Genomic DNA, 26,650 nt, shown 5'->3' on the forward strand with positions numbered 1-26,650 from the left:
CAAAACATTTTCAAAAACATTCCTATAAAAAGCATGATTTAAAAACAAATTTATTTTGTAATTTCATGAAGAAATAAAATTAATTTTAAATAAATTAGAAAACAAAAATGTAAAAAAAAGAAAACACGTCAAAACTGTTCCTGTGTGTGGGGAGGAAGGGGAGAATGTTCAGGCCTGTCACAAAGATGCAAAACAATATAGATATATCTGATTGACTTCTACTCGACTACATCTCAGAGGCAAATATTGTACGTTTACTCACTACAATAATTTGAAAACTGAGCAACTTCTATTGAAATTAATAGCTGTCGCTCCCCGTCCGCCCTCTATCCTTTATATGGTGCTCACCTTGGAGTTGTCCAGCGCTCCCAGGGGTCTCTCCCCTCCACTGCAGATCTCCCACAGCGTGGTGCCAAAGCTCCACTTGTCTCCCGCCAGGCTCAGACCCCCGGGGGGGTCCTCCAGGCATTCGGGAGGCACCCACGGGATCCGCTCGATCAGGACTGGGACACAAACAAGACAAAAGAACCGGTTCAAACATCAGGACTGGGCCACAAACGAGACAAAAGAACCGGTTCAAACATCAGGACTGGGCCACAAACGAGACAAAATAACTGGTTCAAACATCAGGACTGGGCCACAAACGAGACAAAAGAAAACGGTTCAAACAATCTCTGCTGAGACTTTATTCCGTGAGCTTCGGAAATAAAATAAATGTCACACTCCTTGTTCACAATGTTTATACACAAATTGTATAAAGAAAGAAAGAAAGAAAGAAACTAAAAACCAAAAACGAAATGTTGTCATGTTAACAAAACACTGCATGCAAAGCATTTCCAGCCAAGTAGATGTTCCATGACCGCCCTCTCCTGGCCAAAGCAGGGAATGACATGGGACAGCAACTCACTCTCTTTGGGCAGCACCGTGATGCCGATCCCCGGGTCACTGAGCTTGATGAAAGGAGGGTTCCCGTTCCTCCGGTCCTCTTCGCGGATCAGCAGAACGTTCTTGGCACAAACGTTCCCGTGAGCGAGGTTCTTCTCCTCCTGCGGACGGAGGCAGAGGGACAGAGCGGTCAGTGGAGTAACCTGAGAAGCACAGCCTATCAGTGGTGGACAAATTACTCAAATGTTTTTGCTGAACCCATTTTGACCCGAGATCAGATTCGTTCTTTGATTTTTCAAAAATGAGCTATGAGCGTGTAGATCTGCTATTTTTCAATACCTAAAGCATAACATAATGCTATTGTTATTGCCGTCATCAAAATTTTACTATTGTTGTTGCCATCTCTCTCTCTGTCTTGCCCTCTATTTCTTCCATTTGACGGGGGGGGGGGACGGGGGGGGGGACAACAACTTGGCACTATATAATAATAACATGTAATTGAATGTGCGAAAGGCGTCCTACCAGGAAGTGCATGGCCCAGGCCAACTGTTTGGCCACTTCCAGTTTCCACAGAATGTTCACAGTGTTCTTGTTCTTCTTCAGGTACAGGTCCAGCGAGCCAAACTTCACGTACTCCTGCACCATGATGTCTGAAACCAATCAATCAATCAAACTTCACGTACTCCTGCACCATGGTGTCTGAAACCAATCAATCAATCAATCAAACTTCACGTACTCCTGCACCATGGTGTCTGAAACCAATCAATCAATCAAACTTCACATACTCCTGCACCATGATGTCTGAAACCATGACAACAACTCTGATCAAATCCATGATGTCTGAAACCATTCTCAGTATTATAGAACGCGCACAGCCACATTAGATGACGAATAGCACTATGAATAACATCGTTATTACTACAATACACATTAACACCAACATATCCTGTTAAAAGAAAAGACCCAAAGCTTGTCCTATGCTGGCAGGTTAAGGTAAAAATGTTTTATTTAAAAAAACATGTTTGTGGCTATTCTTGTATTTAAGGGGGTTTCGTCCTTAACTATCGTAATCCCACTAAGAATAGCCTTCTGTGGGGCACAATTTAATCACAGCCCACCGTCTCACGGGACAGCACAGATTAGCAGGTGGCTTGGGTGACTTTTGACATTAAGCTCACAGAGCATGTTGATGGGAGGCTGATGGGAGGAGGGGGGGGTACTTAAGGTTCCCATAAGCATAGTCAAATAAATAGACATTTTGAAGACCATTTTCCTGCTCCTCACAAGAAAGAATTGTTGTTTTTATGATTTGCAATTAGGAAATGAGGGTGGAGTTAGAATTTGGCATTTAGAGGTTAGCTTTGGTGGTTAGGGGTTGGTTAGGTAACGCTTTGTATGCCCTCATGAGTTTAATAATACAAACACACCCGCCTGCGCGCACTTGTGTGTGTGTGTGTGTGTGTGTGCAGTGCCGTCGCTACCTATACGCGCAGTACGCGCTGCAAGTATGGCAACACGCCGAGGGGGGCAACAAAATGTGCCAAAAAGTGCCAAGCCGACCCTCAAAATAACAATTTTCTCTGCGGCTCTGCCACATAATGACGAGCGGCTGTGTGTCACAAACGGCAAAAATAGCCGATCTGCATGAGGAATTGCAGCGCTCTCGTCGGGAGGGTGGGCAACCAAATGGTCAGCTACGGCCCTATGTGTGTGTGTGTGTGTGTGTGTGTGTGTGTGAGAGAGAGAGAGAATCACACATACTTTCTTCCCCGCAGACACACACGCCATAGTTCAGCACCAGGTGTTTGTGGGACAACTGGCTCATCATGCTGGCTGCTTCAAAGAAGGACTGTGGAGAGAAGGATGAAGTTCATTATTAACCCATTTCTATGTCAGTCGTTCTTCGATTAAAAAAAAATAGCAGACCTACAAGCTTGTAACGCGCCACTCGGTGGCGCGTTACAAGCTATGATCTACTGAATGTGAAGGTAGCCTACTACACTGTGTGTCATAGGCTCAATATGCCAGTTTGACACATTCAGTAGATCCCGTGATCTTTTGTGGCCAGATGTAATTTCTTGGGGTCTAGTAGGACTATAGTAAATAATACAATTTTGTAAAGAAATACATGTTTAGCCCTGTGCTCGAATGCCCCCGCCCCCCTGTCAAAAACAGCTAAAATCCCTAAAACGAAAGCAGCAAATGAAGAAAAATTAACACTCATCTTTTACTTTCTCTAATAACAAACCTAAAACATGAACCTTGGTTGAAAAAAACTAAAGTTGTCCTTTAAGGGAATTATTCCCATGAAGTGGTCCCGTTATTTTTCCTTTCAAACAACCCGTCTTAGATTGAATGATCTGTGAATGAATATAATGTAATGTAATGTACTGTGTGTTGTACATTGTCTACGGACATGTTGTTGCTATTGGACATAAACATCGTATTGAAATTTGTAATGCTTTTGTTTTCATAAATGAATTCCCCACATACTTCCGTTGTATGACAGTGTCGTGCACAAATAGGCCGATCTACCAGCTCAGGGTAGGTGGGCTTGTAGATATGCTATTTCTGCCGTTTTTGAAATGTATACAATAAATATATTAAGTTTGTCTTTGGGTAGGTGCTTAGATATTATTAAATTATTAAAATATGCAAATCAGCATTTTCTACTTACAAACAATCATTAGGGTTGACAGACACAACTGTGCTATCATATATATTAGTAATTATTTAGTTAATTTAGTTATTTCTGATTCAAGTTTTCTGGTAGATTCTGGAATTATCATGTCAAATTAAACATAGGCCTTGACCCTGAATTGAAGTGCTTGTGTTAATAAAAGGAAAAAAAAAGACAAGAAAATACATAAAAAGTTGAAATATAATTTAATATATATACAAGGTTTCTGATCTCACAGACCTCAGAGTAGTTGCGGTGGGCCTGGTCCAACACCTTCATGACCACGTCCGTCTGGTGAACGAGGCCGTAGTCGCCCAGCTCCTTGCGGACGCCTTTGGAGATTTTGGTGAACGTCCCTTGACCCAGACTCTCCATCTGAAACAGGGAGATAATTAGACCCAGACTCTCCATCTGAAACAGGGAGATAATTAGACCCAGACTCTCCATCTGAAACAGGGAGATAATTAGACCCAGACTCTCCATCTGAAACAGGGAGATAATTAGACCCAGACTCTCCATCTGAAACAGGGAGATAATTAGACCCAGACTCTCCATCTGAAACAGGGAGATAATTAGACCCAGACTCTCCATCTGAAACAGGGAGATAATTAGACCCAGACTCTCCAATCTGAAACAGGGAGATAATTAGACCCAGACTCTCCATCTGAAACAGGGAGATAATTAGACCCAGACTCTCCATCTGAAACAGGGAGATAATCAATAATCAATGAGATGAAACAGGCTCATGTACAGTATGATTATAGTTATAGAAACGCATGTTTAAAGATGGAGTGCCGTGATTTTCCCCCCTAAACCATGATTATACTGACGGTGACTACTGGGCGAGCGCTGTCGCTTTGACATGGGGGGGGGGGGGGGGGGTCAGATCAACATGGAATGAATTCTGTACTGGCCATATAAGGAGGCATGACGGAGTCACTGACGTAGTCACTAACAGGTTTTCAAGTTTCCATAGTAATCTGCAACCTATGGTCGCAAGACTTGCAACTATAGATTTTTTCAAAAAGAAGTGTACAGAAAGTGTTAAAATTGTATGTGGCCACACCAACCAGTTCATTAAGTAATAAGTATACCTGGTTTTCACCTTAGCACCACCCACCTGAACTTAAGCCTCGCCCACAGCGGTTGTTGTATGATAATGGGGGAGGGGTTAGGTGAGGGGATGAGTTTATTATGGCATTACAGTGGTGTATTTAGATTGGGCCTTTTGACTCAAAGGCTTTCAGCTTTCAGGAAGAAACCAAAAATACACAATATTATAACCACGCCTGGGGGTCTATTAGAGTAATGTTAACTCCATAGACACATACAAAACACCTGGGTGTCTATTAGAGTAATGTTAACTCCATAGACACATAATGTTAACTCCATAGACACATACAAAACACCTGGGGGTCTATTAGAGTAATGTTAACTCCATAGACACGTAATGTTAACTCCATAGACACATACAAAACACCTGGGGGTCTATTAGAGTAATGTTAACTCTGCCTACCCCCTAGATGACCAAAGATTTCTGCCTACCCCCTAGATGACCAGAGATTTCTGCCTACCCCCTAGATGACCAAAGATTTCTGCCTACCCCCTAGATGACCAGAGATTTCTGCCTACCCCCTATTCAGAGATTTCACAAACAACTGAACTTCAGAATCAGGACTGTAACTACAGTAGAAAATGTCAAGTTACAGTAGAGATGACAGGAAATGGGCCCGAGTAGGGAAGTTACATGCAGCAATTGATCCAGCTGGCAGGAAATCCTACTGCTGGCCAGGGCAGTTTGTGCCCACGTGGTCTGCCCCTTAAGCATCCATAGCTCTCCGGTCTTCCAATGCAATGACTTTGGGGTGGTCCTTCATATCGGGACTTGGTTTCCAAGCAGTGACGACAGGTTAAATAATAGGTCAAATTCTCAGCTGCTCTAGTTCCTACATTGGATTTAGATTTGGGTAGGGTGGAGATCTCCGGTCGTCTCGGTACGCACAACAAGAGGCTGCCCCGAATGAGAGAGCCAAGTCTCACAACAAGAGGCTGCCCCGAATGAGAGAGCCAAGTCTCACAAAAAGAGGCTGCCCCGAATGAGAGAGCCAAGTCTCACAACAAGAGGCTGCCCCGAATGAGAGAGCCAAGTCTCACAACAAGAGGCTGCCCGAATGAGAGAGCCAAGTCTCACAACAAGAGGCTGCCCCGAATGAGAGAGCCAAGTCTCACAACAAGAGGCTGCCCCGAATGAGAGAGCCAAGTCTTACAAATTCCAGGTCTTCCTTCCTGATCTTGTGGAACACCATTTGGCTGATGTTGTGTCGATGTAACGAGGGGGAGGGGGGGACCTCCGAGGCCTTGTTGCTCCTGCACACCAACAGGCAGGACTTTTCTGTGAGGACACACGCACACGCGCACACGCACACACACACACACACACACACACACACACACACACACACACACACACACACACACACACACACACACACACACACACACACACACACACACACACACACACACACACACACGTAAGCCTTGTCATATTTATCGCTGCTAACCTGCCTCTAGCAGAAAAAGTTAGATACAAATTATATTATTTAAGTAAAAAAAAAAAAACATTTTATGGTTACAATTATAGATGATTTTTAACTACTTAAAAACTACTTTCGTCATTTTCTCTATGAAGTTACCGTTGCTTTTAATGCTGTGGACTCTTGGAAGAAAGAGACCCGTATATAAATAAAATACAAATAAATAAACCGTTTTGTTACTCCCGCTTGTAAATGCGATGCACTACCTTGTTCCATGTATAATATCCAAGGAATTCACATCAGAACCTGCACTGACAATAATCATGAAAACATATTATACAGTGGGTCGGGACCCATTTGTGGGTCGCAGACACGTTGTTATGGGTGCCCTTTATAGTTTTTGTTTTTTAATTATGATTGATGAAAATATTAGCATCAATTCGTTCATGAATAAAAAAACAAAATGTAATGATTTTGAAGAAATAAAATATAAATCTAAGCCATTCAATAACTTAACAAATGTTAAAAAAAAAAAGAAATAGTGAAAATAGCCGATCTGTAGATTAGGCCATTTTCACTAGTTTGGGTCCCGGAAGAATGTTTACATTTCTCTTCTGGGTCACAGTCTAAAAACTGTTTTTGGAACCACTGGCGTATTATATTAGGGCATTCACTTCTAGTCATTTTTACTAGTTGACTAGTCGACTAGTTGTTTAACTACCTGTTATGTAAAAAAAAAAAAAAGAAGAAAAAAATATATATTTTTTTGGAAATAAATATTTGTACATTTAAAAACTGTGTACATTGGCGACTATAACTATAATCTACCTGATCTTGAGGCCTACAAAATCAGGAAATTTAAAAAAATAAATAAAATAAAATAAACGGTCGACTAGTGGATTTACTAGTCGACTAGTTGCTTAAAACTCATCCAGTGCCACAGGTGGATACCAGTTTTGGCCCTCGTTGCCACCGAAGCCCATTATAAATAAAAGAAAGAATTTGTAATTCTATTGTGCATGTAATGTGCATATCATCACCTGAACACCAGATTAGAGGAACTTTCGAAATCTGGATGAAGTAAAAAAAAAAGAAATAAAAAAGAAAATGTTTTTTTTCCCTTTTATTTCAAAAAGGCACCTAAAGGCGCCAGTGGCAACGAGGGCATGACGGAAAAGGCGTCCAAGGGCGTCATGTGGCATTGAAGGAGTTTAATGCCCTAGTATATATACACACGAACGCTGCTGCCCTGCTGTACCTTTGGCCTTGGGGGGGCAGCACTGTACCTTTGGCCTTGGGGGGGCAGCACTGTACCTTTGGCCTTGGGGGGGGCAGCACTGTACCTTTGGCCTTGGGGGGGCAGCACTGTACCTTTGGCCTTGGGGGGGCAGCACTGTACCTTTGGCCTTGGGGGGGCAGCACTGTACCTTTGGCCTTGGGGGGGCAGCACTGTACCTTTGGCCTTGGGGGGGGCAGCACTGTACCTTTGGCCTTGGGGGGGCAGCACTGTACCTTTGGCCTTGGGGGGGCAGCACTGTACCTTTGGCCTTGGGGGGGGGCAGCACTGTACCTTTGGCCTTGGGGGGGGCAGCACTGTACCTTTGGCCTTGGGGGGGCAGCACTGTACCTTTGGCCTTGGGGGGGGCAGCACTGTACCTTTGGCCTTGGGGGGGGCAGCACTGTACCTTTGGCCTTGGGGGGGCAGCACTGTACCTTTGGCCTTGGGGGGGGGCAGCACTGTACCTTTGGCCTTGGGGGGGCAGCACTTGCTGAACTGGAAGGTGACGCCGTCGGAGCGCACCGTCTCCTTCTGGTAGCAGCCCAGCAGCTCCTGCATGGTGCCGAAGATCCGCTTGGTCCCGCTGAGGTTCAGCTCGCCGCCGCCGGACCGCGTGATCTGACAGTGCTTGTACTCGATGGAGGTGTTGTACACCTGTAGGGGGCGGTGGAGGGCAAACAACATACTGGCATCGTGTTTCACTTTACACATTCTGACCTGAGATCAGATTCTAAAAAAATGTCTTCTACATCCTGACAGTTTTCTCGATTTTTCAAAGCCCCTTTTGGTGTTAGCATTATGTTATGCTTTAGCCATTGAAAAATAGCAGATCTACAAGCTCATAGCGCGCCACTCGGTGGCGCGCTATGAGCTTGTAGATCTGCTATTTTTGAAAAATCGAAGAACGACTGACATAGAAACACAGCTTTTTCAGAAAACTGTCAGGATGTAGAAGAATTTTTTTTGAATCTGATCTCAGGTCAAAATTGGTTAAGCAAATATACTTAGTTACTTTCCACCACTGCACCTGGGCCGGGACACTAGACACTGGACACTGGACACTAGACTCTAGACTCTAGACACTGGACACTGGACACTGGACACTGGACAGTAATACCCTGGCCATAATAGATGAACATTCGGCCAAAGACGTTCACATTCACAACGTAGTGCACTGCGAGCTTGTAGGTCGGTTCTTTTTCGGAGAGTTTTTCCGGTGTAGATGATATAAGATACCCTGTACGAGACCCGGTACGTACCACAACGGGGAAGGTCAGGAAATACTTGTTGAAGTCCTTCGGGCTACATCGCAGGATATAAAACCCTCGCTTGTTCTGGGACTTGTGCAGTCGGTTGGTGGCGAACTCCATTCTGTGAAGAAGACCACATGAAATCTGAAAATATAGACTCATCTCAGTGTCGGATACATTCTGCCAACACTTCCATCACCAGGCTGTGATGTGATGCTTCCTGTGAAATGACCCGCTTAAAGCTACAAGCAATCACTTTTATTTATCAGTGAATACAATGTGATTTGACCAATCTGCATGGTGGTATGTCAATATTTAATACAGTTGGTCTACCAGCTCTTCTGTTGAGACATTTAGATCCTGTGCTCGGGTAGGTACTTAGGAAACTATGGACCTCTTGTCAACTACCGGTTGACCAGAGGTCCTGCATGAAGGTAAACAGGCAAAACTCAATGCAACTCGTGCACGACATAAAAGTAACAGATTACAGATTTAAGCTCCATTTTATCATTCATCGTACAGCGGCAATATGCCCATAACGTCCTGCCAGGCTGAAAGTGGTTAAATTGAACTTCAACTCGGTCAGACTTACGAGATGGGGCCGTGGCAATGTGACGCGATGGCCTCCACGAGCCTAGGGGGCGCCACCTCCTTACAGAGGTAGTGGTGGGCGTCTGCGGTCAGGCGGTAGTAGCCGTCAACGAGGGACACGAAGGACAGAGCCTCGGCGAGGCTCGCGAACTCCAGCTCCTGAGAACAATGTGACAAGAGATAAGGCGTCAACAGTAACTCTAGCTCCTGAGAACAATGTGACAAGAGATAAGGCGTCAACAGTAACTCCAGCTCCTGAGAACAATGTGCAAGAGAGAAGGTGTCAACAGTAACTCCAGCTCCTGAGAACAATGTGCAAGAGAAGAGGTCAACAGTAACTCCAGCTCCTGAGAACAATGTGCAAGAGAGAAGGTGTCAACAGTAACTCCAGCTCCTGAGAACAATGTGCAAGAGAAGAGGTCAACAGTAACTCCAGCTCCTGAGAACAATGTGCAAGAGAGAAGGTGTCAACAGTAACTCCAGCTCCTGAGACAATGTGCAAGAGATAAGTTGTCAACAGTAACTCCAGCTCCTGAGAACAATGTGCAAGAGAAGAGGTCAACAGTAACTTCAGCTCCTGAGACAATGTGCAAGAGATAAGGTGTCAACAGTAACTCCAGCTCCTGAGACAATGTGCAAGAGAAGAGGTCAACAGTAACTCCAGCTCCTGTTGAGACAATGTGCAAGAGAAGAGGTCAACAGTAACTCCAGCTCCTGAGACAATGTGCAGAAGAGAAGGCGTCAACAGTAACTCCAGCTCCTGAGACAACGTGCAGAAGAGAAGGCGTCAACAGTAACTCCAGCTCCTGAGACAACGTGCCAGAGAAGGCGTCAACAGGATTCCTGGAATCGCTTTAGTCGTGCCTGTGCACACGGAAACCAATTAATTTGCTCTTGGAGCAGATATACACCATATAATATGCAATCTACAAAAAGCCTCCTAGCCGTTCTAAAACGGTTACCAAATGTGGCAACATCAAAATCATAGACATGACCCTTGGCTTGTTCTACAGTCCAGCTGTGTTCTATTCTATATCAAGTATTTTAACAATGGGACTCAGCCAGTCGGATTCAAGGACCGTCTGCGACTATCCATTTTAGAATGCTCATTTCACTCGGAGAGAGAGCCAAAAAAATGTGACTCCCATTTCTACTATACTGTGTAAGGAGAGGTCTCTTACCAGATGATTCTACTATACTGTGTAAGGAGAGGTCTTACCAGATGATTCTACTATACTGTGTAAGGAGAGGTCTTACCAGATGATTCTACTATACTGTGTAAGGAGAGGTCTTACCAGATGATTCTACTATACTGTGTAAGGAGAGGTCTTACCAGATGATTCTACTATACTGTGTAAGGAGAGGTCTTACCAGATGATTCTACTATACTGTGTAAGGAGAGGTCTTACCAGATGATTCTACTATACTGTGTAAGGAGAGGTCTTACCAGATGATTCTACTATACTGTGTAAGGGGAGGTCTTACCAGATGATTCTTGCCGTCCTGCTTGTTAATGGTGACGACCCGGCTCTCCAAGGTGCTCTCTTTGTTGGCCTGTTTGATGCTGATGTCGGTAACATCTGGGAAGTCACACAGGGTCTGCAGCTCCTGGACACACATCATGACATTGGACACATTTTACGTCACAATCCTATCATAATATTAAAATGATGAACGTGACGTGCTGAGAGCTTGTAGATGTTCTGTGTTTGTGTGACGCTGTTGTGTGATGAAGTATAATAGCGATTAGGTAATCAGACGAGTCAAATTAGCCCCCATTAAACCCATTTAGGACGGAAAACCTTTTTGGAGTTTTTTCCGTTCAAGACGGGAAACCGTTGTCGCATTATATATGGACTGTAGTAACATATGTATTTTTTGTAATTTTTGAAAAGATATTTGACGCTTTTCAAAAAGCTTAGGTCAGGATTTAGAAAGCATTTTTAGAATCGGCCTACCTCGGGTCTAAATGGGTAAAAAAAATTACTCTCTATTATTTGATTGATGGAAATGCAAATAATCGTGAGTCGCAGCCCTAGTAATTATTCTAAATTCCTCAGCGTTTGATGTTTGTCGGTCATTACGGGGGAATCACAAGTAAGGACCGATTCGTCTTTCAACGTCGAGCTGTGTTTATTTTTTTTAAAGCTGAAACTCAACGTTATGCTTGTCACTTAATCCTGCGGAACGCCGACACTGACTGTGACCGACATGTCTAAGGTGGAAGAATGTGCTCCGTTGTTTTGGCTTACACTGGTGTGTAGCCGCATGTGTGACAGTGTATTAGAGACTGGGGTTAACCCATTTTGGGCAGGAACCCCTTTTGGTGTTTTAAGCATTATGTTATACTTTAGCTATTCAAAATAGCAGATCTACAAGCTCATATAGCGCGGCACTCGGTGCCGTGCTATATGAGTATGTACTTGTAGGTCTGCTATTTGTTGAAAAACCGTGACAATGTGGCGCAAATCTTTGAATATAACTCAAATCTTTGCTTCTGGGGGGGGGGGGGGGAACCCTGGAAGCTTCCAATTACATGTCCTCGGGGGGGAGGGGGGTCTAAATGGGTTAAGAGCCAATCAGATCAACAGTGGCGTGGATCGCTAAAATGCTCTTGTCGCATGCATAGCGGTTAGCAGAGCGCGGGGGGGGGGGGGGGGGGGGTTTATAGAGCGATGCGCCCGATTGGACGACGGCGTCACAGAGACGTTGACACCCCGTCGCTTGTTATTATATCAGAGCACAAACTGTGCTCCGTGACACACCAGGCCGTGTCGCTGACATGGCTGAGAATTTAAGTGCTTTGTGCGGTGGCATCACACTGGATTCCATTATCTTGATACTTTAGACTGTGAAGAGAAGAGAGGGCAGAATATTGATCGAAACCGAACAGCCTTTAACCACATGAACTCTGTTCTGTTCCAGGCATGTCATAATAGGTAGAGCTTCAGCTAAAAGTGGGCAAACATAAGCAAAAAAATAATGAAAAATAGGCAACAGCACTTTGTGACACATTGTGAGCTTGTAGAACGTCTATTTTACCTTTTTTGACGTACAAGATTTTGTATCATCATTATTATTATTATTATTGGAACATGAATGAATCATTATAGATTTATGGAACCTAATTTGTGTTTGTGCTATTATTGGATTCGTGGATGAAATACTAACTTGGCATCTTCGGTGAAAGCTCGCCTAGAACACTTCTCCCGTTTTGAAAGGAACACACATAAGCAGGATGCGCATATATATTTTTGTGTCCATAACACGTGTGTTCTCTCCGGTGTTTTTATCCCTGCCTCGCCTAACCCTGGAGTGGGAACAAACTTTAGGCAGATTACTCCCAGCTCTCCATCTAGCAAACAATAAGCTATCTGTGGTCACCAGACACATGTTCTCAAAGCTGCCAGCAACTTAAGCCATTACCACAGTAATACGACAGTGCTAGGGGTTCAACACTTAAAACTTAATCGAGCTAAATTATACAAATTAAATACAAATGAATGTATATAATCGATTTTATGAACCTGGCTTCTATATTTTAGGCATGTCGATGTATGAGCGAAAACTGTCCAAAATCTATAATGACGTCATGGATCCGATCTGTGACAGATGTCACCGAATACCAGCGAGCCATGTGGGTTCTGATCCTGTCCTGTTCTGCAGTCCTATTGGGTGGGAATCTTTGAATCAATGTCTAAAGTGGTTGGAAAAGGAATTGAGCCTAATGCGATCACGGCACTATTTGGACTAATTCCCCCCAGAATGTCACTCTCTTCTTTGGAGGCAGCCTTTGGGTCCTTCGTTACCCTGTTAGCTAGATGTTGCTTTAGGTGGAAATGTCCCACAGCCCATCACACACTTTGTGGCTAAAAGATATACTTAACTATGTCAAATTGGAAAGAATCAGATGCTTGCTGGGTGAATAAATTCAGTAAGATGTGGGACCCTTTTAAAAAAAAATATTTCTATGAGCTGAACCTCTCTGATATTACTTACCGAGTTTCCAGTCATTTGTAGAATGAACCGTGGCATGTCGGATGGCGGATCGACTAGTACTACCAGTAGTACATTTTTATTTTGTATACGTTATAATTTTTGTTTCTGTCTGTTTGTCAATAAACAGACTGTTGGGGGAAACATATATATATATATATATATGCATGCAGCAGCTAGCTCACCTGTAGATTGGCTATATTTTATATTTGTGGGTGTCATCTTTGTTGTAACTCTGACTAATTAATGTAGTCATATAAAAAGTAAATTTTAAAATATTAGCATCAATTCGTTCATTTATTAAAAAAGAAAATGTAATTCAATGTTATTCACTTAACCGAAAAGGTTATCGATAGAATAATCATGGAGAACATAACGTATAATTGTACATCGTCACTGTCGGGAGGCTACCATTTAACTAACTTTGATGAGGCAGTATTGCTTTGTGTTTTTTCATTTCCCGAAAAATCATTTGGACTTGGCCTTAGGTGGTTTCTTCCCGACAGCAGAGATAATATGCGTTAATCGATTTAGTTCGATAAGCTGTCGCCCCCCGATATTATCAACGCCAGTATACTAAAGCTCAGCCAAAGAGTTAAGAGGTACAGTTGAGTCCCGGGACTTGCCCTGGCCGGTATACCGGACCTGTTGGGAGTCTTTGTTGGTGTCCCGGTGCCACTGGATGCCGCCGTTTGCCGTCACCAGGATGGTGGCGGCGCCGCCGGCCGGCTCCCGGACCTGGAAGGTCTCGGCGTAGAAGGCGGGCTCCAGCGACTCGATGCTGATGAGGTACTTGAGCTTGAGGTCGCGCGCCGTGGCCCGGCACGCGCTGAACTGCTGGATGAAGCGCTTGAACCGGAAGCGGATCCGCTTGCGCGTCAAGAAGTTGCAGCCCTGGATCTGAGCTCTCATGCCTCTGGGCAAGAAGGACTTGTAGCTGGGGTTGAAAAGAGAGAGAGAGAGCGAAGAGAGAGAGAGAGAGAGAGAGTGAGTGAGAACGAACTAAATGTAACCGCCGATTGAGATCCTTCTCGCCAATGTAGAGAGCAGAGCCAGGAAGCCACGTTTAATCCTATAACTGCAGATGTGAGATGTTAACTCTTACTACATGTATTAACACTTTTTTTCTCAAAGTTGCAAAGTGCTGAACCATCACTGCCTTGTTGCACGCAGAGATAAACGAGATGTTGAAAAGAAATGTCTCTATGCGGGTAATGGTTTGCTGAGCATGCATGCTCTATTTCGGCAACACAACTCTTCACGTTCAAGCACAGCCACAACACACACACACACACACACACACACACACACACACACACACACACACACACACACACACACACACACACACACACACACACACACACACACACACACACACACACACACACACACACACACACACACACACACACACACACACACACACACACACACACACACACACACACAGTGAGATAACATTACTCATTTACTTTCCCAGGTGATTTCGGCTGGGGCACTGAACTAACCACCTTCCAATAACTGTGGTTAGACAATACGTTATTCGTCTTCTATATATATTGTTTTTAGTTTTGTATTGCTATTTGTATTTGCCAATTTGTATATATTGTGTCTTGTATTGACCTGCTTTTTCTTCGGCATTCCGCTGCTTGTAATTTTTTATGTGAAGCACTTTGGGTTGCATTTTATGTATGAAAATGTGCTATATAAATAAATGTATTATTATTATTCATAAATATAAATTCATTATACTGTTTTTAACTCAATTTATTGAATTAAGCTCTTCACCACTGCGTGGAATAGCTCTGCGTTGCTCGATGGAGTAAACAGGAAATAACCGGGCAGCTATATGGGGTCACCGGAATCAGGATTCATCATGTAATCTGCCTATTGGATTATGGACAGTATATCTGCAGATGTTGGCCTAATTGTGGCACTAGTGCCGGGGGGATTTTATAAGTGTCTAGGGACTTTAGGGACTCTGCATTACATGGATGGAGGAGGGTTCACTTCAGTTCACTTTATTTATTTTGGTCATTAAAAACAGATTAACCCATTTAGGCCTGAAAAAAAGTGTCTTCTAAATCCTGACAGTTTTCTGAAATACCTGTTTCTAGGCCTACTGTATATATATATCACTCAATATTTCATGTCAAGGACCCCAAAAATGATCTGTAATTGGACTCTGAGACCCCCAATCTGAAAATATGTTGTTCCAGGGACCCTCCAGAAGCAAAGATTTGAGTTGAAAACGTTCATTCTGAAAAAGAAAAATCCAAATTTGAGGCACATTTTTACGATTTTTCAAAAATAGCAGACCTACAAGCTCGTAGCGCGCCACTCGGTATGAGCTTGTAGGGTTAATGCTTTGTTTTTTTTGCAAAAAAGGTGTATACTGAAGCCTAAGCTTATTGTGCCTACAAGAAACCCGATGACCGCTGCCATGGTCTTCATGTGTACCTCATAGTGTGGTAGATAACCCCATGGTCTTCATGTGTACCTCATAGTGTGGTAGATAACCCCATGACCACTGCCATGGTCTTCATGTGTACCTCATAGTGTGGTAGATAACCCCATGGTCTTCATGTGTACCTCATAGTGTGGTAGATAACCCCATGACCGCTGCCATGGTCTTCATGTGTACCTCATAGTGTGGTAGATAACCCCATGACCGCTGCCATGGTCTTCATGTGTACCTCATTGTGTGGTACTGTAGATAACCCCATGACCGCTGCCATGGTCTTCATGTGTACCTCATTGTGTGGTAGCTAACCTGATGACCGCTGCCATGGTCTTCATGTGTACCTCATAGTGTGGTAGATGTCCAGCGGGGTCAACTGGGTGTCCTTGGCGGTCCTCATCATGTCCAGCACGGCCATCCCCAGGCACTCCTCCTGGGCCTCGTGGGTGTTGGGGATCTTCACCGAGCCACTGACGAAATCACTCCTCCACTGTATGTACAGATAGAATGTGGCGCATGAGAGGCAATATTATGACAGGCAGAAGACGGTGCTTTGAAAGATACCGTCAGCATTTTGGGATGAATGTGGTATAATGGGCTCATGCTGGTATCGAGCGTCGCAGTCCCACCCCCTTTCATGATGACGCCAGGCCCAGGAAATGATTCCCAATGCATTTTTCCTCATAGACATTTCAAAAGGTATTTATTTAAAGACGGTTACGCCGCGGACAAAGCCAACTCGAGTCGTGACAACTCATGACAACAAACACAATATTTGACAACCAAACAAATTATTACAAAGAAGAAAAACAACAAAAAAAGTGTTGTAACCTGCCGTGTGTGGTCATGATTTGTCACGTCAAGAGTTGGCTTTGTCCGCGGCGTAAACGTCTTTAAATAAATACTTTTTGAAATGTCTATGAGGAAAATGAACGGATAATCATTTCCTGGGCCCTGGTAGAGGGCGGGACTGCGACGCTCTATTGAGTCACACCCTTGAAGAGGAAGATGCTGACGAACCTGTGGCCAATGCTGTGTTACATCATTTAGCCCACGGCACTGCCTTTTGCAGCAGCCTGACACAAAATCAAATCCCTTATGAACCTAGCAGGGGTGAGCGCTATGTGTCAGTCAGGCTCGTAGCGAAGACATTCACCTTAATAAACCATTAGTGGCGCTGCCAAAGGCTTTTAGCCGTTCCCAAATGACTGGGGTGAACGTCGTTCCAATTCCACGGTTAGTTCACCCAGAGTTCATCACCACCAGTCATTGTGGCTTAAAGTTATGTGAATTCAACTAAGGCTGACACGAGGCTCACACAAACGCTTCAGGTTGTTTATTCCACCCTAATTTTGAACAAAATTAATTGGTTCAGTTCCCTAAAAGTCGGTTCTTCTTGCCCTGAAGTGGGAACGACTTCTTCTTGCCCTGAAGTGGGAACGACTTCTTCTTGCCCTGAAGTGGGAACGGCTTCTTCTTGCCCTGAAGTGGGAACGAAAGTGGGTGTGCCGCAATTCAGGTCGGAAGACGCAGATGTGATATTAATAAACCATCATAAAAAATAAAGAACAAAACCAGCTCTAAAACCAAAGTTATTTCAGTGGAAAGGGGGCATATAGCTCTTCAATAAATGTTATAGCGATGCCAATTACAGAAAATAATAACATGAAATGTACCTCTGTGGTCTGCTTATAGGCAAACGATGATATTCAAGTTTTTTTCTAAATTTAGTCCAGAAGAGGACATTTCAGTGCCAGTAGATACAACCCCATCTCAGGTCACACTCCCCAGTTCCCTAGGGAGCCTGGCCGCGGCGTTTATTATAAATACCATATGCAACTAATGTGGCAGAACAGTGGAACATTGACATGGCGCTGGTTCCGTCAAAAGGCTTCATTGTGGAGAAAAGGTCAAATGGCGGATGCGACAAAGCAGGAAGTTCGAGTTTGTTTTTAAACACTGCTGTCTAGATTGCCCTAATTTCACCATCTAGATAAGGCCTGATCAGCCCCAGATCTTACTTCGTGCCAGCTTGACGCCAAGGAGAAGGCGGGGGGGGGGGGAAAGCCTCTTCACTAGTGGCAAATATAATGTCAGCTCTCTCAAGTCAGTGTGGAAATTCACTGGAACTGTAGTGTAAATACAGGGCCCTTGTCAGAGTGCCTGGCCAGTGCTCATTTTGGGCGGGAACCCCTTTTGGTGTTAGCATTATGTTATGCTTTAGCTATTGAAAAATAGCAGACCTACAAGCTCATACAAGTTATTTTCTACAAGCTCATAGCGCGCCACTGAGTGGCGCGCTACGAGCTTGTAGAAGATTACTTGTAGAAAATGACTTGAAAAATACGAAGAACGACTGACATAGAAACATAGCTTTTTCAGTTAACCGTCAGGATGTGGAAGACATTTTTTGAATCTGATCTCAGGTCAAAATGGGTTAATCCAGAGCGATTTACATTTAGGCAAGAACAAAAAGCATGGGAATACATCACATAGGCACACAAGGCAACATGCAATGGGCTCTATGAACACAAGCCATTTTGGAAATAACTTGGGCCCCTTCTCCCTACTTCCTTCACAGGTGTTATAGCTGATACTAATGAAGGCTCTGTTCCAAATAACAGAGTTAGGTTGTTACAGGTGTTACAGCTGATACTAATGACGGCTCTGTTACAAATAACAGAGTTAGGTTTACCACTATTGTGCTTATTGTTGGCTCACTGGAAACACTCCGCTACACCAGTGGGTCTCAAAGGCTCCTTTTCCACCGGCTGGGAACCAGTTCAGTTCTTTTTGGTTCTTAGTCCATAAGCCAGAGCTCTAAAATTGGAACGTTAATTATGAATTGAGTGTGCAAACCATACCTATATTAAATTGTTATCACCATGAAACTTCCCCAGTTGATTACTTACACAAATAATTTGTGCAAAAAAATTAAAAAGCTACTACTGTGGAAGGGTTATCATATATTAATTTACTTATAAAATATTGATCCTAAAAAACTATAATCAATTTAATATAGGTATGGTTTTGCCCACTCAATTCATAATTAATGTTCCGATTTTGGAGGTCTGGCTCATGAACTAAAAACTGGTTCTGAACTGAACCGGTTCCCAACCGGTGGAAAGGGTCTCAAAGTGTCCTTGAGTGGGTTTCAAATTGCCCCGCACGGGTGTGTAACTCTGACAGTGTACACATTTTGTACACTCTCAAGAAGTACGCGGGTCCTTGAAATTAAAAAGTTAGAGAACCACTAGACACAAAATGGTAGAGATGTTTAATTGCGCGCAGTGAACAGACTCTATCAAGCCATTCAGCTGATGCATTGTGGATATCGTTGTCCAAAAAAACAAAGCTAAACATTGTCGTTTTAGTTTGTTATAGATCGACTGTATGCTTGGAGTGTGTACCTGAGAGAAGAGGTATGCCATGACGAAGTCGTCCAGAACGGGGCTCTCCTGGCCCTTGGTGACGCCATATCGGTAGGCCCTGGACGTCCCACCACTGTACCAGCCAGGAAAGTAATACCTGTCGTGTGGAGTGTAGTGACAATCATTATTCACTAAGGGATTCAAAACAACACAAATATGTAGAGAGTATGCACATAATACTCCCCCCCCCCTCATCTAGACTGAGTGGCAAAACATTGAGCAGCATGGAGTGTTGGAGTTTGGAAGCGCTCGTTGGAAATCACTCAACCGTCCTGCCGTCCGTCCATTTAGAAAACAGGTGGTACACCTGTTTTCTAAATGTCACATAATGCAGGAGGCGGTGCAGGAGGTGTTATTGAAAACAAGCACTTCCGAACTCTGACAGTTGGAAAAATAATCAAATGCAGGGCATTTCTTGACAGAAAGTAGCTCATAGCGTTTCTATGGTGGATTTTTAAGAAACAAAAACTTTGTAGATAGAAAGAGGATAATTCAAGCTTTTTGTACAGCTGCAATGTTGGTGGGTTTAACATTGTTTAATGCAATCAGACTTTTCTGTTTCGATGAATGGGCTGTCAATGCCAGAAAGTAGTTTTTTGCCACTCAGTGGGCGTTCCCGCATAACTTCCAAGTAAGATGATGTCACGCGCAAACCCTCTATTGGGGGGAAAAGTAAAAAAAAAAACACAGGAGAAACAAAGTGAGTGGAATGCAGAGTATGCTCACCGTATCCTAAAGAACACGTCCTCCGAGGCCGTCTCGTCCAGCTGGAAGATGTGGTTGGGTGAGAACCAGAGGCCGTCTCGTTCCCGGAACAGGCCGAAGAGGCTGCAGTACAGTGGAGACACGCCTAGAGACAGACAACATGGAGGTGGTTAAGAGGCTGCAGTACAGCGGAGACACGCCTAGAGACAGACAACATGGAGGTGGTTAAGAGGCTGCAGTACAGTGGAGACACGCCTAGAGACAGACAACATGGAGGTGGTTAAGAGGCTGCAGTACAGCGGAGACACGCCTAGAGACAGACAACATGGAGGTGGTTAAGAGGCTGCAGTACAGCGGAGACACGCCTAGAGACAGACAACATGGAGGTGGTTAAGAGGCTGCAGTACAGCGGAGACACGCCTAGAGACAGACAACATGGAGGTGGTTAAGAGGCTGCAGTACAGCGGAGACACGCCTAGAGACAGACAACATGGAGGTGGTTAAGAGGCTGCAGTACAGCGGAGACACGCCTAGAGACAGACAACATGGAGGTGGTTAAGAGGCTGCAGTACAGCGGAGACACGCCTAGAGACAGACAACATGGAGGTGGTTAAGAGGCTGCAGTACAGCGGAGACACGCTTGAGACAGACAACATGGAAAAAAACATTCGCTCTGAAAGAATATATATTCAAAGATTTGTGCCGCACTTTTACGATTTTTCTAAAATAGCAGACCTACAAGCTCGTAGTGCGCCACTCTGTGACACACTATGAGCTTGTAGATCTGCTATTTTTCAATAGCTAAATTATAACATGTTTAAAACACCAAAAGGGGTTCCTGACCAAAATGGGTTGAATAAGAGGTCAAATGTTTATTTAAAAAAAAAAGCTCAATGTCAAATTAAGAAATGTATAGTGAATCCTCTCCTTTAAGCCATTTGTGGATAATATAGTGATTATTTTAAATATAATATATCTATTCTGTATTTACCCTGCAGGGCAATAGTGTTGTAGGCTACTTCTCTTACTACTAACTAGTACTACTGACAATGACAAATAAAAGCATGTCTGAGACCTGAGAGCAACACACACACACACACACACACACACACACACACACACACACACACACTTGAATTATTTTATTTGGATCTGCACAAGAGGCGTAATACAATAGACCCAAACACTGATCAGAATTAGGTTATACATTATATGGTCCAACCAGATATAGCTGCTGCACATGCTTAACACACGGAGGGAAAAGGAGAAAAAATAAATATATATATAGCACATTGTTGACATACTATTACTTGACAGTTGACACTACTATAGACAGGATGATTGTTTTGGGTTTTTTAAGCCACCTAGGGATAAATGAAACAACGCCTTCTCCACACACACACACACACACACACACACACACACACACACACACACACACACACACACACACACACACACACACACACACACACACACACACACACACACACACACACACACACACACACACACACACACACACACACATTAGCATCGCTAATGGGGGGGGGGGGGCAGTGCATCTCCGGCCGATAGGTGAGAACGGGTTTGCCGACGTGCGAATGGAGGGATCATTGAAAACAAAGGCGGCTTGCATGCTGTGGTTTGCTAACAGAAATTTGCATGCAGAACAAGGGCTGCCAGAGTAGGCTATCATTTGTTGTTTTTCTTGTTTTTTCACCTCTCTTCGAAGTTAGACTGCAAGCTCTAAACTGACTGGGCCTCTGGACCCTATGCCGCGCACGCACGCATGCATGCATGATCATGCAGTGAGGCAACTCAGGCAGCAGGGCACTCTCTTAACAGTTCCTCCCGCATAAACTTTTACTTCACTTTTACTTCAAAATTACGTTTAAGAAACTTTAATAATTATGTTGCTTCAATGCTTCTCTGCACAGCGGGTCTCTGTCTCTACACTCCTCGACAACTCCATGCAGAGAGATAGCTCCGCCTCTGCAAGCCACAAGCCCGCAACGAAGTGTGGGCTTGTAGATCAGCTCTGTTTCCTGCGCTTCTATTAAAAGGGTAGAAAATAAATAAATAGTGTGTGACCGCGTGTCTGTGGGAACCGAGAGAGAGAACCCAAATAGAATTGTTGTAATGGGTACTCGGTACCCGGTACACATGCAGGAACGTTCGATTCGGTACATACTTGGTCCCGAGGTTCGGGACCCACCCCTAGTTGTGTGTGACACATATACACTATCGATAAACATTACTGTATGCCATACAGCAGGGGTTCTCATGCCATATGGGAACACATCTAGTTGAGCAAAAGGTCAATAAAGATTTTGCTCAAATGTCAGTCTTGTTCTGTTTATCATCAAACACCCAACATGCCATTACAACAACATGCAGGCTATAGCCCTGTAAATAGTATCATTATACTTGTATTGACCATTGAAGTGTGGCTCTTGCACAATCCACCATCCCAAGCAGAGCTAACCTATTTCTGTGCTTATAAATAACAAGGGTAAATAAAGGTAGACAGGAGGGAAATAATGTGTGAAGGCGGGCTAGCCTTTGCAATAAACAAGGCAACACGTTCCCCGACAGGTCTAACTGCGGCTTCTTGATAACCTTATCTTGGGGACCTGTGTGTGTCCCACAAACAGCACAGATGAATGGGGTTGTAAATCCACTACTCACTGCACTGTTTGGCTGCGTCGATGCACAGCTGCTCGGCCACATAGTCCCCGGGCGTGTAGCCGAGGGGGCTCCGCTCGGCCCCTCCCTGGCTGCTGTGGTAGAGATGGACCCTCAGGACGGACGGCGCGGACGGCTTGGGCCCCGAAGGCTCCTGGTGGTGGGCAGCTCCGTTCTGGTGCACCGGCGGGCACGTGGGAGCTTTTTCTGTGTCCATGGCTGGGATACAGGCCATCGGCGACGTCACACCTTTGTGCAGTTAAAAAAAAAAAGAGCAGAAATTAAGCACGGCGATGATCAAGCTCACAAGCTCACAAGTTGTGTCATTGCAGAACAAAGCATGAATTTACCCATTTTGGGCAGGAACCCCTTTTGGTGTTAGCATTATGTTATGCTTTAGCTATTGAAAAATAGCAGATCTACACGCTACGAGGTCTGCAATTTTTTTTAAATCATGAACATGTGGTGCAAATCTTTGAATATATATACTCTTTCAGAGCGAACGTTTTTAACTCGAATCTTTGCTTCTGGGAGGTGGTCCCTGAAACAACATATTTTCAGATGGGGGTCAGCGGCCAATTTCATATATTTTTGGGGGTCCTTGACATGAAATATTGAGAACCACTGAGAAAAAATACATTCGACGTCGGGCCTAAATGGGTTAAGCACAAGGTTGCTGGCTTATGCCGACAAATCCAAGCAGGTCTACTGTAGGTCAGGACGGAGTGCATTACAGAGTGGTGTCCTATCCCAACGTTGAGATCATCTATTATCACAGAGTAGGACACCGAGGGGATCACCGTCTGGTACTAGCATAAGCTTCGACAGTCTGACAGTCATTAGTCAGACACCCTACCGCAAACAAACTATTAGAAGTACAGAAACGTATCGGATTAATACGCCACATCAAGGCTTTTCTTTTTTAGTACACCCTAAAATTATGATACCCTTGACCACTGGGAATTATTTTGGGTAAATCTGGTTCCGGTTTTGGTTCCGGCCTGATGACTACAAACCGGTGACTACAACATGACGTAATGCAGGGTGCGCTACCGACCGGATGAGAAACCCAAAAAATGGTATGCAAACTATGCATCCCAGCCAAGCCCCCCCAACCACCCCCCACCCCCCCAGGCCAAAGTTGAAGCTGCGAGATGTAGTGGTCAGAGCTGGACTCTAGGCGGGCCCCTGCATTTAGCACGAGGAAACCCTGTGGATCTGGGGTTTAACATTGAGCGCTCGTTTTCACTTCCGCATTTGCCAACGGAAAATTTGGAAAATGCGGAAGTAGAGCGTTCATGTGCTTCAGAAACGCCACTGAGCAACTTCCACTGAAATGAAAAGCATTCATAGCCATTCATAGCAGAATAGCAGTTAAGGTATACCTCTATCCTTTATGATCCCAGCCCAGGCTAAACCAGGCTTGAGACCTTGTTTTATAAATCTAGCTAGCTAGCGCTGGCTGGATTTACCGCTGGCAAAACTTCAGCATGCACTGTAGCAAAATGTCCCTCAAATCAAAGTAGATGCAACACTTCCAATATCTAGATTAAAATGTAAATGTTAAATGTGTATCGTATGCCTGTGCACCAACCAGCACAAATAGATTAGATACCTTAAACATTCACCTCCATAATAACAGTGCAAAAAGGTCTAGCAAGACCTTAACCTATCACCCTGGAAAAAAAGTTACCAGCCGCCACTGATAACATTGGGTGTCTCTAAAGATTTCTGTTACCTGCTTCCCGTTACCAGGTCATGTGACCCGATTAACCAATACATGACAGCTGTGTGTGTGGCAGCCAATCAGGACTAGGTCCTCAGTATGACTAGGTCTTCTACATTTCATGAGCTTTCACCTGACACAAAAAAGAGATGACATTGTCTAGATGGTTTTGCACAGACTTCAATGTACTGGGCTATTTCTACAATGACAAAACGGTAAGAACTGAGTGGGCTAGACAGCTGTGCTTAGGCATATTTACTTTTAAACTAACACACAGTTTGCACACTGTTAAGATTAGCAGTCTTTAAAAGGTCAGTCTCCATGTGTGTCATGCACGCTGCATGCATACAGCATTTGCATAATTGCATTTAGACTGCATGTATCGTTATTCCCAGGCTGACAACAGCAACTTGTTCAGATAGAACCAAACCTCTCCAGGCCTTGTCACAACTGTCTGACTGTCTATAGCCTATAGGCTAACAAACACAAAGGATGAAAATGTGACGTCAAACAACTGGAAGTGTGTATAGCTTGGTATGTTATATGTAACAAGTACATCTTCAAAATAAGTCATTTGCATTTAGCAAAACCGCCACTATAGCATACTGTAAATGTGCCTTAACCACGTACAATGCCCCAACTTCGTAGTACGAGTCGCTCAAAAATAGCCCAATCTAACGACATGCCTCTGTAGTGATGTATGAGCTTATAGATCAGTTATTTTTCAAGCATTGAAAGCATTTTCAATATAGCATTTCACAACGCTAATGTGGTGCACATATCATCATACAAGCATTTCCATTTTATTTTGCTCCATGAATTTATATACAGCACTTCCTGACACATGACGCATGGCTGTGACATCATGAACGAATCCTTCCGAGTCTTTATTCTGGGCTAGCTCAGCTGCAGCTTCCCCTTTTTAGCTTATAGCCTAAAAATATTATCCCCCCCCCCCCCCCACACACACACACACACACACACACACACACACACACACACACAGTAGACTGACTATGCAAAATAAAACACAGATTTTCCACTTTGCTTGACACCTGTCAGATTTAACTGGAGCGTGACAAACAAAATGCGTTCGTTGATGCAAGACCATAACTTACTTTGCTCGATTAGCTGCCCCTGCTACTAGCTAGTAGCCAGAGAGCTGCAGCCTGCCAGTGTGTTGTTGATGAGAGACTGACAGTCAGTCAGGTTATAAACCGTGCGTCCTCCACGAACTCTCCGCAGAGAGATCACACACGCAGATCACACTATTCGTATTCTTCTTGGCGGTTGTTGAGTTGAGCTCCCGATCGGTGCATCATCATCCTTGTTTCCATGCTATAACACTGTAGCTAACATGCTACATCACCTCCCTGTTATGGCACAGAGGCAGCAGAGAGCAGAGACCTGCCCCCTCTGCACTCTCTACAGACAGCGCGCGCGCACGCACACACACACACACACACACACACACACACACACGAAAAGCTATTTCTAGAAGCTGTCTGACTTAATTGGCTTTGGCTGCAATCATCGAACTGAACTTACTCACCCTTACTGTATGATACTGTATGATACAGTAAGGGTGAGGGAGGGATACAGTCTGTATCTCTGTATTGAAATCATGCCTGACTGACAGACTGACTGACACCATGCTAAAAAAGTGCTAAAGCAAAGCCTTGTGCTGCAGCAACAATAAACAGGACAGCCTCTCCCACAGTCTGGAACTGTATGTGTATATGTATATGTATATATATATATATATATATATATAGTGGCGCATAGGTCTATAGGTAATTTCATCTTTTCGTATTCTTCATGTTCAGTTCATTTTCAGTTCTTCATGACCCAAACATCTCCTGAGGCTGAGATCGATTCGGTATGGGACCTTATATTATTTATCATCTTATTTCATTTATCCGTGTTTTTACAAGATGTCATGTCACAGTAGTATTTCTAATACCTGCCCAATAGCCCACATCTAGACTGTTATAGTTTATTGTTTAATAATGTTGAGTTTTTTAAGTCTAATATAAATATAAATCAATATAATTAAACATTGTGCCCATTTAAAGAACCACTCGGATTCACAATCAGAACTCTTTATGTTGTTATGCTCATTTGGAAAACAGCATAGGCCTACCATAAACAATAAGTTGAAGGGAAACTTCAACTTATTGCTTCAACTTATTGCTTCAATTTATTGCTTCAACTTATTGCCGGCCTTGCCGCACACGCCTGCGCCTCAAGGCCGCGGCAGGCGTAAAGAGTGTCCCTTATTTCAACATCTCAAAGGTGGCAACCCTAGTCTGCACGTGCCACTTTCATATGTAGGGTGCATTCGGATAGTGTACTGGTGTGCCCTCTTGTCGTTCGTTTATTGTCGTTCAAAACTCTAGTGCGCTGCACTACGGGGTG

The 26,650-nt window shown here is 44.0% G+C and overlaps 1 protein-coding gene across 1 annotated transcript in view; it reads right to left on the reverse strand.

The window, feature by feature from the left end:
• The window catches only part of jak2b (Janus kinase 2b), a 42,695-nt gene extending 17,090 nt beyond the window's left edge, over positions 1 to 25,605 (reverse strand). The window contains exons 1-16 of the mRNA XM_083784457.1: positions 25,351 to 25,605; positions 22,510 to 22,755; positions 19,840 to 19,963; positions 19,093 to 19,210; positions 16,027 to 16,172; positions 13,864 to 14,155; positions 10,708 to 10,830; positions 9,224 to 9,381; positions 8,641 to 8,752; positions 7,846 to 8,035; positions 5,833 to 5,957; positions 3,806 to 3,940; positions 2,647 to 2,734; positions 1,408 to 1,535; positions 908 to 1,046; positions 349 to 503 (exon numbers count right to left, since the gene is read on the reverse strand). Coding sequence (XP_083640583.1) covers positions 349 to 503; positions 908 to 1,046; positions 1,408 to 1,535; positions 2,647 to 2,734; positions 3,806 to 3,940; positions 5,833 to 5,957; positions 7,846 to 8,035; positions 8,641 to 8,752; positions 9,224 to 9,381; positions 10,708 to 10,830; positions 13,864 to 14,155; positions 16,027 to 16,172; positions 19,093 to 19,210; positions 19,840 to 19,963; positions 22,510 to 22,741 — 2,265 coding nt within the window. The 5' untranslated portion in view covers positions 22,742 to 22,755; positions 25,351 to 25,605. The remainder of the gene's footprint in view (positions 1 to 348; positions 504 to 907; positions 1,047 to 1,407; positions 1,536 to 2,646; positions 2,735 to 3,805; positions 3,941 to 5,832; positions 5,958 to 7,845; positions 8,036 to 8,640; positions 8,753 to 9,223; positions 9,382 to 10,707; positions 10,831 to 13,863; positions 14,156 to 16,026; positions 16,173 to 19,092; positions 19,211 to 19,839; positions 19,964 to 22,509; positions 22,756 to 25,350) is intronic.
• Positions 25,606 to 26,650: the final 1,045 nt, after the last annotated feature.

The sequence above is a fragment of the Protomyctophum parallelum genome, assembly GCF_964188405.1.
Source record: "Protomyctophum parallelum genome assembly, chromosome: 15".
NCBI lineage: Eukaryota > Metazoa > Chordata > Actinopteri > Myctophiformes > Myctophidae > Protomyctophum > Protomyctophum parallelum.